Genomic DNA, 15,503 nt, shown 5'->3' with positions numbered 1-15,503 from the left:
GAGAGCCACAAGATGATATCTCAGGATATACCATTAATTGTTTCCCCAAGTCAGTAGACATATTCTCAGATCTCAGAGAAGGTACGAATTTCACACTTACTTTAGCTTTTAATAAAAGAAAGATGGAAACATTGTCTTGGGTATATGTGCCATTACTATGTTGGTTTTTAAAGTAAGAAACCTGACTGTATTAAAAACAAGAAAATTTGTTTTATAATAAGATCTATAGTTAAATGACTTCCAAGTTGATTTAACAATTCTGCTAAAATGCTACTGAATTCATAAAATATTACATTGTATCAATCTAATCTAATGAAGTACATTAAAAATATTTGTTGCTATAATTTTCAACATGAACAGTAGATATTTATTTAAAAAAATTACTTTTCATCCATGCGGCTTCTCATTTTTTTCAATTTCTGCATAATGCTGCTAGTTTCACTGCTGGAAATTGAAATGGGGGAAGGACTACGGGTCTCCAAGTCAGTTGGGCCAGGACTGGTTGCCTTATTATCCTTTGTATCATCATCACTATGAGAGTCCTGCAAATAAAAGAGGGTAAAATTTTATAATTTTACTGGAATTTAAGATCTCAAAATAACTTTAAACACTGTTGTTTCAAAATTAAGTTTATCCTCAAGACCCTATTTGTAAAATAGCTGCAATTAAGGAATTACTTAAAAGATAAAATTATATCACACATTTTAAAATGGCTAAAATACAGATTTTGTTAAATATATATTACATATATTTATATATAACCCCAAAGTTATCATTTCTTTTTAAATTTTATTTATTTGAGAGAGAGAGAACACAAGCAGGGGGCGGGGAGCAAAGGGAGCTGAAGAAGCAGACCCCCTGCTGAGCAGGGACCCTGACTCGGCTTGATCCCAGGAAGCCAGGATCACCACCCGAGCCAAAGGCAGACACTTAACTGACTGAGCCACCCAGATGCCCCCTCAAAGTATAATTTGTTTAAAAGACTGAAAAAAAAATTAAAAAATCTTCTGCTACTAGCAATCTAATATTTGACTATCCTAATTTCTTTTAAATTGAACCACTCAAAAGGAATATAAACACCATACACACACACACACGTACAGATACAAGAATGAAGGGAACACATAAACTTATTTAAATAATATTGAGGGATGGATCTTTTTTCTTTCCAATTCTAATGGGGAAAGTAGTATTTTCTCAGGTTAAAAGGTTTATAATGAAAACATTCAGAACTATTGGTTTAACTGCTATATTGTTTCTCATGAGCAAAAAATAACATTAAATGCTTAATGTTACTGCTTAGCATTAACGCTTGCCTTTCCCACAAATAGTCATTTAGTCTCATAACTTTTCAGGAAGATGAGTAGGGACAATCATGACCATTTTTATTTTGTGAACAATACAATAGCAGAGGTCTTCTCCTTCCCTTTTTGCCTCCTAAATGATTCAATCCTAAAGGCATTAGATGGAACAGAGCAAGGGAGGGGTCCATGCAAAGGCAGAGGTGGACAAGGGGACCAAAAGTGGTGTGTTCCCACTGGAATGAGATGAAAAGGGCAATTAGTACAGGAGGGTTCTTATTCAAGGGGAACAATGAGGCTGTCCGCAGGGGAGTGGCTCTACACGGCATGTCACAAGTCCAAACAGAGTGAGGTGGCATTCCCAGAGAGTACAGAAAGGGTAAGGAGAGGACCGAAAACGGGAAAGGAGATGGTGGAATAGCTTGACTTGGGAATCGGAAACCAGGGGCGGTGAGGATATCCACATGAGGAAAGAGGTGGCAGTGGTTATGGGAAATGGGTTAGTTACACAGAAGAATGATCAAATCATTATCTATATTAAGGGAGATGGTAACCAGCTGTCTATCAGAGAAGGAAGTTTCAAAAAAGAGAAAACGAGGAGGTGGGGGGATGGGGTAACTGGGTAACAGGTATTAAGGAGGGCACATGATCTGATGAGCACTGGGTGTTATACACAACTAGCGAATCACTGAACACTACATAAAAAACTAATGATGTACTATATGTTTGCTAATTGAACTTAATAAAAAAAAAAGGAGAGAAAACAAGAATGGAACTTATGGTGCTGGACTGGAACTGGAAGAATGGGTATGAACTCATAATATTATATACTGTATGTATATGTACATATAGCAATAAACGTAATGCAAAATGAATTTTTTATTACATCTACATAAACATATATATTGTCTACATTTGTTGCTCTTAGGAGGACCAAAACCCTAAGAGTAATGAGCGTGCTTAGCACCTGATCTTGGTTTCTGAATAACTTTCCTCCTTACAGGGGCGCCTGGGTGGCTCAGTGGGTTAAGCCTCTGCCTTCGGCTCAGGTCATGGTCTCAGGGTCCTGAGATCGAGTCCCGCATCGGGCTCTCTGCTCAGCAGGGAGCCTGTTTACCTTCCTCTCTCTCTCTCTGCCTGCTTCTCTGTGATCTCTATCTGTCAAATAAATAAATAAAATCTTTGGGGGGGGAAAAAAAAAAACTTTCCTCCTTACAGAACAGCTGATTCTAAGTCTGCGGCAGGGAAGGTACAAGATGATCCTGAAATGTCTTTTTGCAGAAAACATGGAAATGCCTCAAAGACTGACGGAGACATGTCAAAAGCACACAGAAACTTGAAAAGGCTCCTAATGGTCTGACTTGGGACAAAGCGAGCACCAAAAAAATGATAGTAACAAATTTAACACTAAATAAAACAGGAATCTATAAGTCCATACTAACATAAATAAAAGAGTAAGTTTAATGAAGAATAGAAACTTAAATATGTAGTTCCAAAATAACTCATGCAAAGTAATTATTTGCAAAGGGAAAGAAAGTAACTTTATAGTGAAGTCTGACAGTCACCACCTTAATCAAGTGATCAAATCAACATCATCAGTAATGGGATATATCAAAATAGGGCACCACCTGATTGAATGCAGTGAGAATATAGCATCACGTCCGTGATATTCCAGCTAAAATGCACAATCTGAACTTAATTATGAGGAAATATCAGACAAATCCAAGTTGACAAACATTCTACAAAATAGCTGGCATTCAATCTTCCAAAGTATTAAGATCATGAGAGTCAAGTACCTTTTCCAGACTGAAGTAGGCTAGAGAGATACGAGAACTAAATGCAGAATGTGATTGTGAACTTACCTTCTGATAAAAGCACATTATTGTGACAATTGGAGAATGTCACACTCTCAACTCAGGAAGACAGAGTTCTTTGTACAGTGTTGGAAATTTTCTATAAATTTGAGATTGTTTCAAAATTTAAGTTGTATTTTAAAAATCAAGGCAGAAAATGCCAAGATTTATTTAACTATACAACTATCCAGTGTGGGTTCTCTAACACTACACTGACACTTCACAGTATCTCAGAATAGATCCAAATTTTGCTTTTATCTGAATACCTCCTTTGACTCTTATATCATTATATTAATACTGTATGGCTAAAATTAAATACCAAAAGCAAAAACAGTCTCTCTCATTAATTATCAGGAATATATATCTGGATTGACAAGCAAGAACAAGGCTCTCTGTCCCAAATGAGTTTATAAATGGAAAACACTTTTTCAACTATTATATGAACCATGTGTCCCTTTCAAAACTTGAATATTCTGTGGGAAAAAAAATAAAAACTCTCACTATACATAAAGGCACATACATAGAACTTTATTCTAGTTCACCTACCAACTATCACAGTCCTGGGATGAACATATCCATCAGATGAGAAAGTGAGGCAGAATTAGGCATTAGCAAGCAAAATGAGGCAGAAAACGAATAGTGATTTTGTGTAATTTACCAATTTATTCTCTCCTGCCGACTTTAACTTCTCCTGTAACTTTATGGTGGTCTGTCGGATCCTCTCTATCTCCTCCTGCTGTTTCAGAATCAGTTGTCTTTCCTTCCGAGCTGCCTTATTGGCTTCTTGAAGACGTTTAATTTCTGCCTAAGGTTTAAAGAATTAGGAGAGTGGCTGAGATCCGGAGGATACAAGTTCCAAGGCAGCATTCTGAGAAAACCCAGTCAGCACATACATCAAAACAAACAAACCAACCATAAAGTATTCGAAATAAAATAGTATCGAAAAATTCTGAAGTACTGAAGGAGGAAAGTCTCAAAACCCCAACATGTTAAAATAATTTAACATGATCCCTTAATTTAAATAATTATAATTACAACAGACTGATAATTTTCTATCCCCTTTTTAAACTTAAGATACTTCATATTTTTCACATTTTTCCATAGTGCTACTTGGTCTTCATACTTATTTAATAGTTGCATAACAAGTAGTTAATGTAACAATTATTACTGGTTAGATGAACAAATCAAAGAGGATAAACCCTATTATGGCCCTTAAAATCACTTAAAGATTGCTTTAAAAAAAGAACGGTCTCCACCAGAAACATTTAAGACTATACTGCTCCAAAGTCTCTCCACACAGGGTACAGCTAAGTTTTCTGTCACTTATTAAGCAAAAGATGATATACTTCACAGTTAATAATTGTTAAAATTTAAGAAACTGTCCTTTTTTTTCATAAATTTATTTTAATCTGTGTTCCTGTTAATAATGTAAGCTTAATAAAGACAGTAAAAATTAGCGACTTATATTTTAGTCATGTTTTATTTTTTATAAACTATTTGAAAATGCAGAGAAGTGCACAAAAATACCCAATTTCTAAAATCTCATACTAGTACAACAATTGTTAATACTCTGTCATATTTTATCCTAGTTTTTATTTTGTGAAGAAATAAAACATTACAGATAAAACCAATATGCAATCTCATATCCTCAGAGGTAATCACTACTATGGTATATATCCTTCCAGCACATTCTTTTAAAATTCTTCTACAGTTATTTGTACTTAACCTGCAAAAAACACACTGTTTGGTTCATATGTTTTGAAGTATTTTATAAATAATATCACACACATATATTTTCAACCTTGCCTTATTTACTGGACATTGCTTTTGATACCTCTCTGTGTTGACTTACATCTAACTGTTGCACATTAGAGGCATATAATATTTCATGTATCCATTACCCCATGTGTGGATAAAGTTGTTGTTCATTATTCCAAACAATGCTACAATGAACAACCTTATAGTTTTTGTCTTGGCACATGTATGATTTTCTCTAGAGCAGCAGTTCTTGAAGAGTGGACCATGGACACTATAGGATTCCCAAGGTCCTTTCAGGGTTTCTCAGAGTCAAATAATCTTTATAATACTAAGACACTATTTGCCTTTGTTCACTCTCTCATGAGAATACAATGGCATTGTATGCTTTTAAAGAATATAACTATCTTCCAAAAAAATTAGTATTTAGATTTTTGCAAATCTATTGTCTGGCTTGATTTTTTGAAACATCATGCATCAGTCATTTGGAAAATGTCGGTTCACTGATGTTGACATATTTCATTATACAGTATAAAAAAAATCACATTCTTTCACATCACCAGAGATCTCAAAAAAAAAAGTTCTTTAGCTTTAGGTGTTGGACAGAAATTTTCCAAAATTTTGACTTGAAAGTCTGAATTTTGTCACTGGCAACAAATACTGTTACAGCTGTTTTCTATAAAGTAACAGGGACAATTTGTTCATTTTTGAGAAAATGACTGTCAAGTATACGAATCTGAATAGTTTGTCTCTGAATAATTCTTTCAAGGAAAAATGCTATTCCATGAAAAAAAATGGTTAGGTCAGCTTGCAACTCAACTGCACAAAGGCCTTTCCTTGAGTTAATCACCGTCCTCTGGTTTTCTGGCGAAAGTGCCTATTTGTGGGCTTCCTATGTCATGCAGAGTATGACAATGAAAGTACTCAAAGGTCAACACTCAGCAAAATTAGTCATTTTTACTACTTATCAAGACATTCTTCAGTGAAACTAGTGCTTTTTGTTTGTTTCACTGTGTGTGGCACTGAAAAATATGATGATTACTAGTACAGTTTGGGACCACTGCCCTGATTTGTACTAAGGCACTGGCAGTATTACCCACCATTTTTTTTTTTAATTTTGTTTATTCATTTGACAGACAGAGATCATAAGTAGGCAGAGATGCAGGCAGAGAGAGAGGAAAGCGGGCTCTCTGCTGAGCAGAGCCCGATGTGGGATTTGATCCCAGGACCTGAGATCATGACCTGAGCTGAAGGTAGAGGCTTAACCCCCTGAGCCACCCAGGTGCCCCCCCCAACCATTGTTTTTGTACCACTTAGTACAAATGTCAAACATGAAAAGGGCAAATTCATATTAGGAAAACAGTTTTTACCTTTGTGACCCCAGAGCTCCACAAAGCACATTTTGAAAAGCTGCTATTAGCTTAGGCCTGAGTTTCTGAACCAAATTAATATAAATCCACCCAATCCAAGCCTAGAAAAGAAACTGTTTTGCGGGGATTCTTGAGGAAAGATGTTTGCTTTCCTTTTCAGAATAAGCTTTAAGGTTATACAAACTGTTCACTTCAAAACGGTTAGGGGTGTACGTGGATTATACTTTAAAATGGTTATTTTATGTTATGTGAAATTTATTTCAAAAAAACCAAAAAAAGAATACGACATAGGAAAATATGTTCTTTGTTGTTTTGGATACAGCTGGACAAAGACATGTGGCCAAAGTGGTTACAGAATCTCACTACTAGTCAAAATAATTCTTATAATACAACTGCAGTAAATATCTTAGTAAATATATCCTTCCACGCTGGTGCTTTTATTTCTGCAGGGTCACTTCCCAGGGGTAGATAGTTAGATCAGAGTGGTTTTTGCACATTTATTTTAAAAAATATTCTGAAGTACTACAGGAGTATCTGCGTGGCTTGGCTGGTTGGGTGGCCAACTCTTGATTTTGGCTCAGGTCATGATCTCATTATCCTGGGATCGAGCCCCACATCAGACTCTGCTCAGCAGGGAGCCTCCTTGAGGATTCTCTCTCTCTCTCTCTCTCTCTCTCTCTCTCTCTCCTTCTATCCTTACTCCTGTCCCTCCCCAGCTCACATGCTTGTTCACTCTCTCTCTCAAATAAAGAAATAAATCTTTAAAAATAATTTATGAGAATGGTATCATACTGTACATATTCTTTTGCATCTTGCTTTTCTATAAAAACCAGTACTACTATTTTTGATAAAGATCTACTGCTGTAACTATTCAATACGATAATCACAGCTCCACAGTCATTTAAATTAAAAGTAAATAAATTAAAATTTCAGTTTCTCAGTTGCACTAGCCATGTTTTAAGTATCAAAAACTATATGCAACTCATAACTACTGTATTGGAGAGCAAAAATACAGAACGTTAATCATTTCAGAAATCTCTGTTGAACAGTGCTGATATGTAATGCATTCATTTCCTGCAGTGTTGTACTTGCTTGTAGGAATATGCTTTGTTTTATCTATTCTCTTAATGAAAGGATTAAGCTGTTTCCATTTTCCCCTGCGTATGTGTGAGGACTTCTCAACTATATACAAAGACACAGAACCGCGGACTCACAGACTGTACGTGTTGTCAACATGACCAGATACAGTCAAACTGCTCCAAGGTGGTTACACCAGTCACCACTCCTACAGGTATACAGACCTTAGGTGACAAAACTGGAGACTTAAAAGGCTTCCAACTCAGTCTCCCCCTCAAACCATTTGCCTGTTCTTAAGCAGCACAGACAGAAGGCTAAGGACCGGGACGCCTGGGTGGCTCAGCTGGTTAAGCCGCTGCCTTCAGCTCAGGTCATGATCCCGGCGTCCTGGGATCGAGCCCCGCATCGGGCTCTCTGCTCAGCAGGGAGCCTGCTTCCTCCTCTCTCTCTCTCTGCCTGCCTCTCTGCCTACTTGTGATCTCTCTCTGTCAAATAAGTAAATAAAAATCTTAAAAAAAAACAAAACTGAGGGCTGATGGAGGGAGGTGGTTGGGGGCGGGCTAGATGGGTGATAGCTATGAAGGAGGGCACTTGTGCTGAGCATTGGGTATTGTCATACGTAAGTGATGAATCACTTTCCTCCTGAAACCAATACTGCACTGTATGCTACTAACTAGAATTTAAATTTAAAAAATGAAGATAAAAACTATTAGGCATGCAAAGAAAAAGAATCATAGGATAACAGAAAATACAGAGAGAAAATAGGAGCAAACACACAGATGTCCAAATATCTAGTTAACAGACAAGAAAGCTAAAATGACTACGAATAATGTGACCAAAAAATATGGGAAAAAACAGAGGGGCACTTAGCTGGTAGTGGGGTAAAGCCTCTGCCTTCAGCTCAGGTCATGATCTCAGGGTCCTGGGATCAAGTCCCACATCAGACTCTCTGCTCAGCAGGGAGCCTGCTTCCCCCTCTCTCTCTGCCTGCCTCCCTGCCTGCATGTGATCTCTTTCTGTCAAATAAATAAATTAAAATCCTAAAAACAAAACAAAACAAAACACCAGAGCAGAAATACTGAAGTAAACAGAGAATTAAAATCTATAAAAAAGATGGAGTGCCTGCCTAGGTGGCTCAATCAGTTAACTGTGCAGACACTTGGTTTCGGCTCAGGTCAGATCCTGAGATCAAGCACCCCATTGGGCTCCACACTCAGTGTAGTCTGCTCAAGAGAGATCTCCCTCTGCCCCTCCCCCCAACTCTCACGCTCTCTAAAAATAAATGAAATCTTTTAAAAAGCTATCAAGAAGAAGAAAAGAGATATTATAGAACAAAAAAACACATTAAGAACTGGATGACTAACAGAGCAGAATACACCCACTAATGAATTTGAAAACAGATCAACAGAAACTCTCTAAATTGAGAGCATGTGGGGGTTTTGTTTGTTTGTATCTAGAGAGTGATATAAAACCAAAACAGAGCAGTAGAGAAATATGGTAAATGGTCAGAAGGTCTAACATATTTCTACTTGGAGTTTCTGAAGAAAAGCAGAGAGTGAGGCAGAACACATGAAGAGATCATTTTCAAAAACTTAAATACAACAAACAACAAATTCAAGATGCTTAGTAAATCCTAACAGTATGTGTAGAAATCACACCTAAGCACATCTGAAAAAAATCTACGACAAATTTTTAAAAATCTTAAAACAGCCTTCAAAAAAATTAAGACAACTGACCTCTCCATAAAAACACTGGAAACTAGTAGACAATGGAAAATATCTTTTAAAATGCCAAAAGAAAATAATTCTATGCCTAATAAAAATATCTTTCAAGGGACACCTGGGTGGCTTAGCTGGTTACGCCTCTGCCTTCAGGTCAGGTCAGGTCATGATCTCAGGGTCCTGGGATCAAGCCCTGTATAGGGCTCTCTGCTCAGCGGGGAGCCTGCTTCCCCCTCTCTCTCTGCCTGCCTCTCTGCCTACTTGTGGTCTCTCTAATACATAAATAAAATCTTTTTAAAAAAATCTTTCAAAAAAGAAGGTAAAACAAGTAAACTTTCAAAATAACAAAATCTAAATGTGCTATCAGCAGTCATGCAGTGAAATATTAGATTCATCAAAATCCAAAGGTTTGTTCTTCAAAGCACACTATCAAGAAAAGTGAAAACATGGGGTGCCTGCGTGGCTCAGTGAGGTTACCATGGGACTCTTAATTTTGGCCCAGGTCATGATATCAGGGTCATGAGATCAAGCCCCATATTGGGCTCCACAACTGACACAGAGCCGGTTTAAGATTCTGCCTCCTCTGTCCACTCCCATCCCCCCACCAGCCCCTCTTTGCTTGCTCTCTCTTTAAATAAATAAATAAATAAGAAAGTGAAAATACAAACACACAGGATGAGAGAAAATACTGGTAAATCTAGCTTTTATTCTACTTTACAAACAGAAAGCTACTGTAATGTAAAAAGTTACTTATTTTAACTAAGAAATTTTTAAGTTATTTTGAAACCAATTTTCCTGGATTAAAAAGATATAACTTCTTTGAAAAAATTCCAAATTTCTATTTTATTTTTTAAAAATTATTTTGAGAGAGTGAGGAGAGGAGAGGGAAGGGCAGAGGTCAAGGGAGAGAATCACAAGCAAACTCCGCACTGCACTTTGAGTGGAGCCAGATGCAGGGCTGGATCTTACATCCCTGAGATCATGAACCGAGCCAAAATCAAGAGTCAGATGTTTGACCAACTGAAACACCCAGGTGCCCCCAAAATTCCAAATTTTTAAAGTTCATACAATCAGTGATGTCTCCTTGGGGTGAACATATATTAAAACAAAACAAAACAAAACTAGTTGAGCAATAACCAATCTATAACTTAAATGATTATATTCCCACAGATCATCCAACATAGGGATCAGAAGCGTGCATGAGATCAATAAAGGAAAAGAAAACTAGAATCCACTGAATACTTACTAGGCACTATGAAAACATTTTACACGTTACCTCATTTTAATCCTCATAACCACCATATGAAGTATTATCTTACTCCTACAGGTGAGGAAATTAAGTCTCAGAGAGTTACTGAAACTTGACCATTATATTACACAGCTGTAAGTGACAAAGCTACAATTTAGATAATAGCTAACATTCATTGAGTATTTACCACTGTGCCAAAATCTCCTGTAAATTTATTATATGTATTAACTAATCTATTCTTTCCAAAAATTCAACAAAGTACGTTATCATTATTATCCTCAGTTTAGAGAGAAACTGAGGCACAGAGAAATCAGGTAACTTGTCCAAGATTATGAAAATAATAATTGGTAGATTTAGAATTTTAACCCTGGCAATCTGATTCTGGAGCCTGAATTCTTAACCACTAAACCATGTTACCTCTCCCAGATTCCAACCTGAGGTGTCTGAGTTCCCTCAGCCAAAATATTCATCAATTTGTAATGAGTATGTCCTGAAAATCTATTTGGGAAAAATACTGACTAAAAAATTAATCCAAAGAGACTCATTTACAAATAACTTCTTTTTTAAATATGCATTTCACACTATTTAACAAAGGAAGGCAGGTTCGACTCTACATTGTATTAAATTAGTAGTGACACAAATTAGAAATATAGCAGACTACCAACAAAGCAATCTCTGTAAATACTGTGGTATAGGCAAAGACAGGGGCAAATATCACATAAATCACACTTAAGGTGATACTAAGAAAAAGAGTCAGACAAAATAATAGATTCCACCATCTAACTTGCCTTAGGAAAAATTCTCTTAAAGATTGTTTTTCTTCTAACATACCTTCTCTTGCTGCAACCTCAAAAGCAAACCACGCTGTTTCTTCCGAAGTGGGGGCATTTTATCATCTTCTCCTTTGTCTCGTAGATGTCTGCAAATATTTCACATTGAGACAAAGAGTTGATTAAATTTCTATTATAATGTCAAGAATTCTCTACCACTGAAAAGTCTGAAACAATTTAACATTTTCAAACATGGAAAACATGCAGCAAAGCCTACCCCATCAAATATTTTATTGCACATATAATATATGCAAACTCTAGGCTGTGCCCTTTGAAGATACAACTGCTTTTAAATTTACAACACGGTAAAGGAATTAAGTATAAATAGTAATATGAGAGTCAGGTGATAAAAGAGAAATGCAAAGAGAATGTTATGAGAAGGAGGTGGACTAGTGAAAAAAAAAAAAAAGAAAGAAACGGGATTGGTCAAATTAAATTAAATGAAGAAACAAAAACAGCTTTAAAGACAAAGCATTTCCTTGGATAGAAGAAGAAATTGGAAAGCGAAAACGATGTTCACTGAAACAACTTACTTTTTCTGATGCTCTAGCCAGGCTAATTCGGCCTTAGTTTTCTCCTTCAAGGCCTTCTCACGGAGACGCAAGAGTGAAGACTGGTGAGCCGCCCTCATTTCCTCTTCTTTCATATACTGTCGAACCATCTCCATAGTAAATTTAGAAAAACTATCTTGTCCTCCTGAGAATGGCATGCTCAGCTCCTAAAGTGGAGATTTTATTTCAAGTTTATCATTACCTAAGCCTTTGGAACTTAAAATTAATATTGTTAAAAGAGGCATGTACTTATAAAAAATAAGCTATGTATATAAAAAGAGCTGACCATGTCAGAGAACTCGCTTCAAAAAAGGCACATGAGAGGGAGTAACACTCATCAGCTAATTTATTCAGCCAATGAAGTTTTAACAAACAACTACATAAGCCAGGTACTGTCCCAGGAATATAAAGTTGGATAAGAACTGTCCCTGTTGTCCAAAAGGCTAACAATTTAGCAAGATGATACAAACTTTTAACACGGAATAAAATGTTATAAGAGTGAAGCAATTGAAACACCAGAGACATAACACTGGCTCTAATCCTCAAAGGTCTTCTAAATTACTCCAAGGAGTAAGTCTATGTTCTTCTTTGTAAGGAAAGAAAAGCCAGATTCTGTAGCAAAAATTAGTATAGCTATAAAATTGCAATCTTAGGAAAATCATTCTGATAGATGACACCTGAGTTCAAGTACAAAATGTATGGTCATATCTTTGAGAAAACATAGCCACAGCTATTTATGAAGTAATCTCCACAGGTAAACGGAAGCGCACCTTGGCAGAAGACAGTGTTGTCTTTTCTGGAGAGGTTTCATCATCAGAGTCATCATGATGGCCTCTCTTCTTTTCCATGTTAAACCTGCGATGACTTTCAGAAGGTAGTAAAGATCGAAATGATTTTTCTTCTATTTCATCTTCTGTCATAGATTCATCAAATTTCAGGGAATATTCAGTTGCAATAGAAGTAGAATCTAAAGGAATTTGGAACAAGTAGATTTTATCATTGTAATGGTTTTCAGTAAGTATTCATTAATAGCCCTTGCCGTCTCATTATGGGACAATCTAATAAATTCAGGGAATTGATGGTTAACAATTAATAGGCATAGCAATAAAAATTCACTGAAGTACCTAAAAATATGAGTACAAGATATATGGTAAAAATGTAATACACTATATATAAACAGCTCTAACAAACGAATTAGAAAAGTAATAATCCTATAGAAAAATGAGAAACAGTCATGATCAAATGCATCACAAAGAGAATATGGTCAAAATAAAGTAAAAAAAGTTTAACATTATTAGCAAAGAAATGCATATTAAAATTTTTTTTAGAATTCATCAATACCATGGTAATTTATAACATGATGGCTCTTGTGTCACCTCCAGTCCTTTTCTTATTTGGACAGCCTTACCTTCCAGTACTATAAAATATTCCAGGTTCGTTTTGTATTTTCCCTCTCCAGTCCTAGAATCAGTCATTTCTCCAAAGAGCTCTCTCTCATCTAATTTCTTTCATTAGAGTGTTTATAAACCACAATTATGGATACTGGTGTTTTGTTTTTTTTTTTAAGATTTTATTTATTTATTTGAGAGAGAAAGACCAGAGTGAGAGAGAGAGCACGAGCAAGGTGTGGAGGGGCAGAGGGAGAAGGAAAAGCAGGCTCTCAGCCAAGGAGGGAGCCTGATGCAGGGCTTGATCCTAGGACCCTGGGATCATGGTCTGAGCCAAAGGCAGATACTTAACCAACTGAGCCACGCAGGCACCCTGGCACTGGGTCACACTTGTTACTACTAGAGCATCACAGTTTCTTTTCTCTGTCAGTGGCCAGAGCTAGATAATGTATGCATGTATACTAACCGATGTACACACACACACACACACACACACACAGTAGTTCCTGTATCCATCCATCCATCCATCCAAAGATGGATTCAGATTGATGTCACTGACTCTAATCCAGCACCACAGGGTTCATTCCAGTCTTCCTTTCTTGTGTATCTAATATCCTTCTCCACCGAGAAACCTGGCTCTTACCATCCAACATCAATTTACTTATTTATTCAACCCCAATACATACGTAAGGACTGTTTACCTATTCTTACGTATGTATTGAAAGAACTGTTTACCTTTACCCATGTGAAAAGCTCATTTACCAATTAGAATACAGTGTTTAATAAAAGAAATCAGACTCAAAAAACACATATTGTATGATTCCACTTACATTATTTTTGAATAGGCAAAGTGAAAGTCCAAGTACAGAAAGCCCATCAGGGGATGCTTGGGGAGGGCAGTTGAATGCAAAGTAAAGGGTCATGGGAAAATGTGGGGGTAATATATCCTAAATTTTGAGTCTGACTGTGATAACGTGGGTGTATATCACACAGTTGTCAAACTCATTTTACTATGTGTTTGAAATGAGTGCAGTAAATCCATAAAATTGATTTAAAAATTTAAAGAAAGCCAATAGAAGACAGTAGCTGTGGCTCAGTGGGTTGGGCCGCTGCCTTTGACTCAGGTCATGATCTCAGGGTCCTGGGATCGAGTCCCGCATCGGGCTCTCTGTTCAGCAGTGAGCCTGCTTCCCTTCCTTTCTCTCTGCCTGCCTCTCTGCCTACTTGTGATCTCTCTCTGTCAAATAAATAAATAAAATCTTAAAAAAAAAAAAAAAAGAAAAGAAAAAAAAAAAGAAGGAATCTTCTCCAGGAACTTTCTGAGGAAATGAGAGTCCAATTCACATTTTTTGTTTACCTCTACTAACACAAATATAAAATCACAAACTTCCAGGGCTGATTTAAGAACTTAATAAATACAAATATCACACACACACAAAAAGAATACAGTGTTTATATTCTGCTCTCTTTATATTTAGGTTTACAATTTCCACTCAAAAATGCCATTTTCCAAAATTACTTAGGTCGGCTCCTTTTTCTTCCACCGTCTTCAGTGTGGTTATGCCATACATTTGTAATAAAGTTAGATTCCTTTGTCATAGACTGCATTCTATTCTAGGATCCCCAACATCCTGGTTGATGTGTGTGTGTGTTTAGTTTGCACATGCTGAAATTTACTCTTTGTGATATACAGCTCTAGGGTTCTGAAAAATGCACAGCATCTGTCAGTACATAAAGAACCATACAGGACATCCCTCACATAAGTTGCTTCACACTTAAAGTTCTCCTGTGCATCCCCTTTGTAGTTTAACAACTTCCTCTTTTACCTAACAGTTGAGAACCATTAATCTATTTTCCTACCCTAAAGTTTTGCCTATTCCAGAATGTCATATAAATGGAATCATACGCTATGTAGCCTTTTGCACCTTGCTTCTTTTGCTTAGTAAAATTCACTCAAAATTCATCCGTTATGTTGCATGAATCAATAGCTTGTTCCTTTGGGACGCCTGGGTGGCTCAGTTGGTTAAGCAGCTGCCTTCGGCTCAGGTCATGATCCCAGCGTCCTGGGATCGAGTCCCACATCAGGCTCCTTGCTCTGCGGGGAGCCTGCTTCTCCCTCTGACTCTGCCTGCCACTCTATCTGCTTGTCCTCACGCTCACTCTACCTCTCTCTCTGACAAATAAATAAATAAAAATAAAATCTTTTAAAAAAATTTTAAAAAAAAATAAAATAAATTTTAAAAAATAGCTTGTTCCTTTTAATCGCTGAATAGTATTCCACTGTACAGATGAACCAGTTTGCTTATCCATTCTCTTCGTAAGACATTTGGTGGCTTCTAGTTGTTAGCAATAATGAAAAATGGTGCTATGAACATTAGTGGATAGGCTTTTGTGAGGATCTAAGTTTT

At 36.6% G+C, this 15,503-nt stretch overlaps 1 protein-coding gene across 5 annotated transcripts in view; it reads right to left on the bottom strand.

Annotated features, from left to right (window-relative positions):
* The window catches only part of CEP350 (centrosomal protein 350), a 156,935-nt gene that overhangs the window by 52,297 nt on the left and 89,135 nt on the right, over positions 1-15,503 (bottom strand). For all 5 annotated transcript variants that reach the window (XM_044267212.1, XM_044267214.1, XM_044267216.1 and 2 more), the window contains 5 exons: positions 12,478-12,674; positions 11,690-11,874; positions 11,158-11,245; positions 3,813-3,959; positions 385-542 (listed from right to left, as the gene is read on the bottom strand). In XM_044267212.1, coding sequence (XP_044123147.1) covers positions 385-542; positions 3,813-3,959; positions 11,158-11,245; positions 11,690-11,874; positions 12,478-12,674 — 775 coding nt within the window. The remainder of the gene's footprint in view (positions 1-384; positions 543-3,812; positions 3,960-11,157; positions 11,246-11,689; positions 11,875-12,477; positions 12,675-15,503) is intronic.

The sequence above is a fragment of the Neovison vison genome, chromosome 10, assembly GCF_020171115.1.
Source record: "Neovison vison isolate M4711 chromosome 10, ASM_NN_V1, whole genome shotgun sequence".
Taxonomy (NCBI): Eukaryota; Metazoa; Chordata; class Mammalia; order Carnivora; family Mustelidae; genus Neogale; species Neogale vison.
This window is presented reverse-complemented; position numbering and strand designations above follow the sequence as displayed.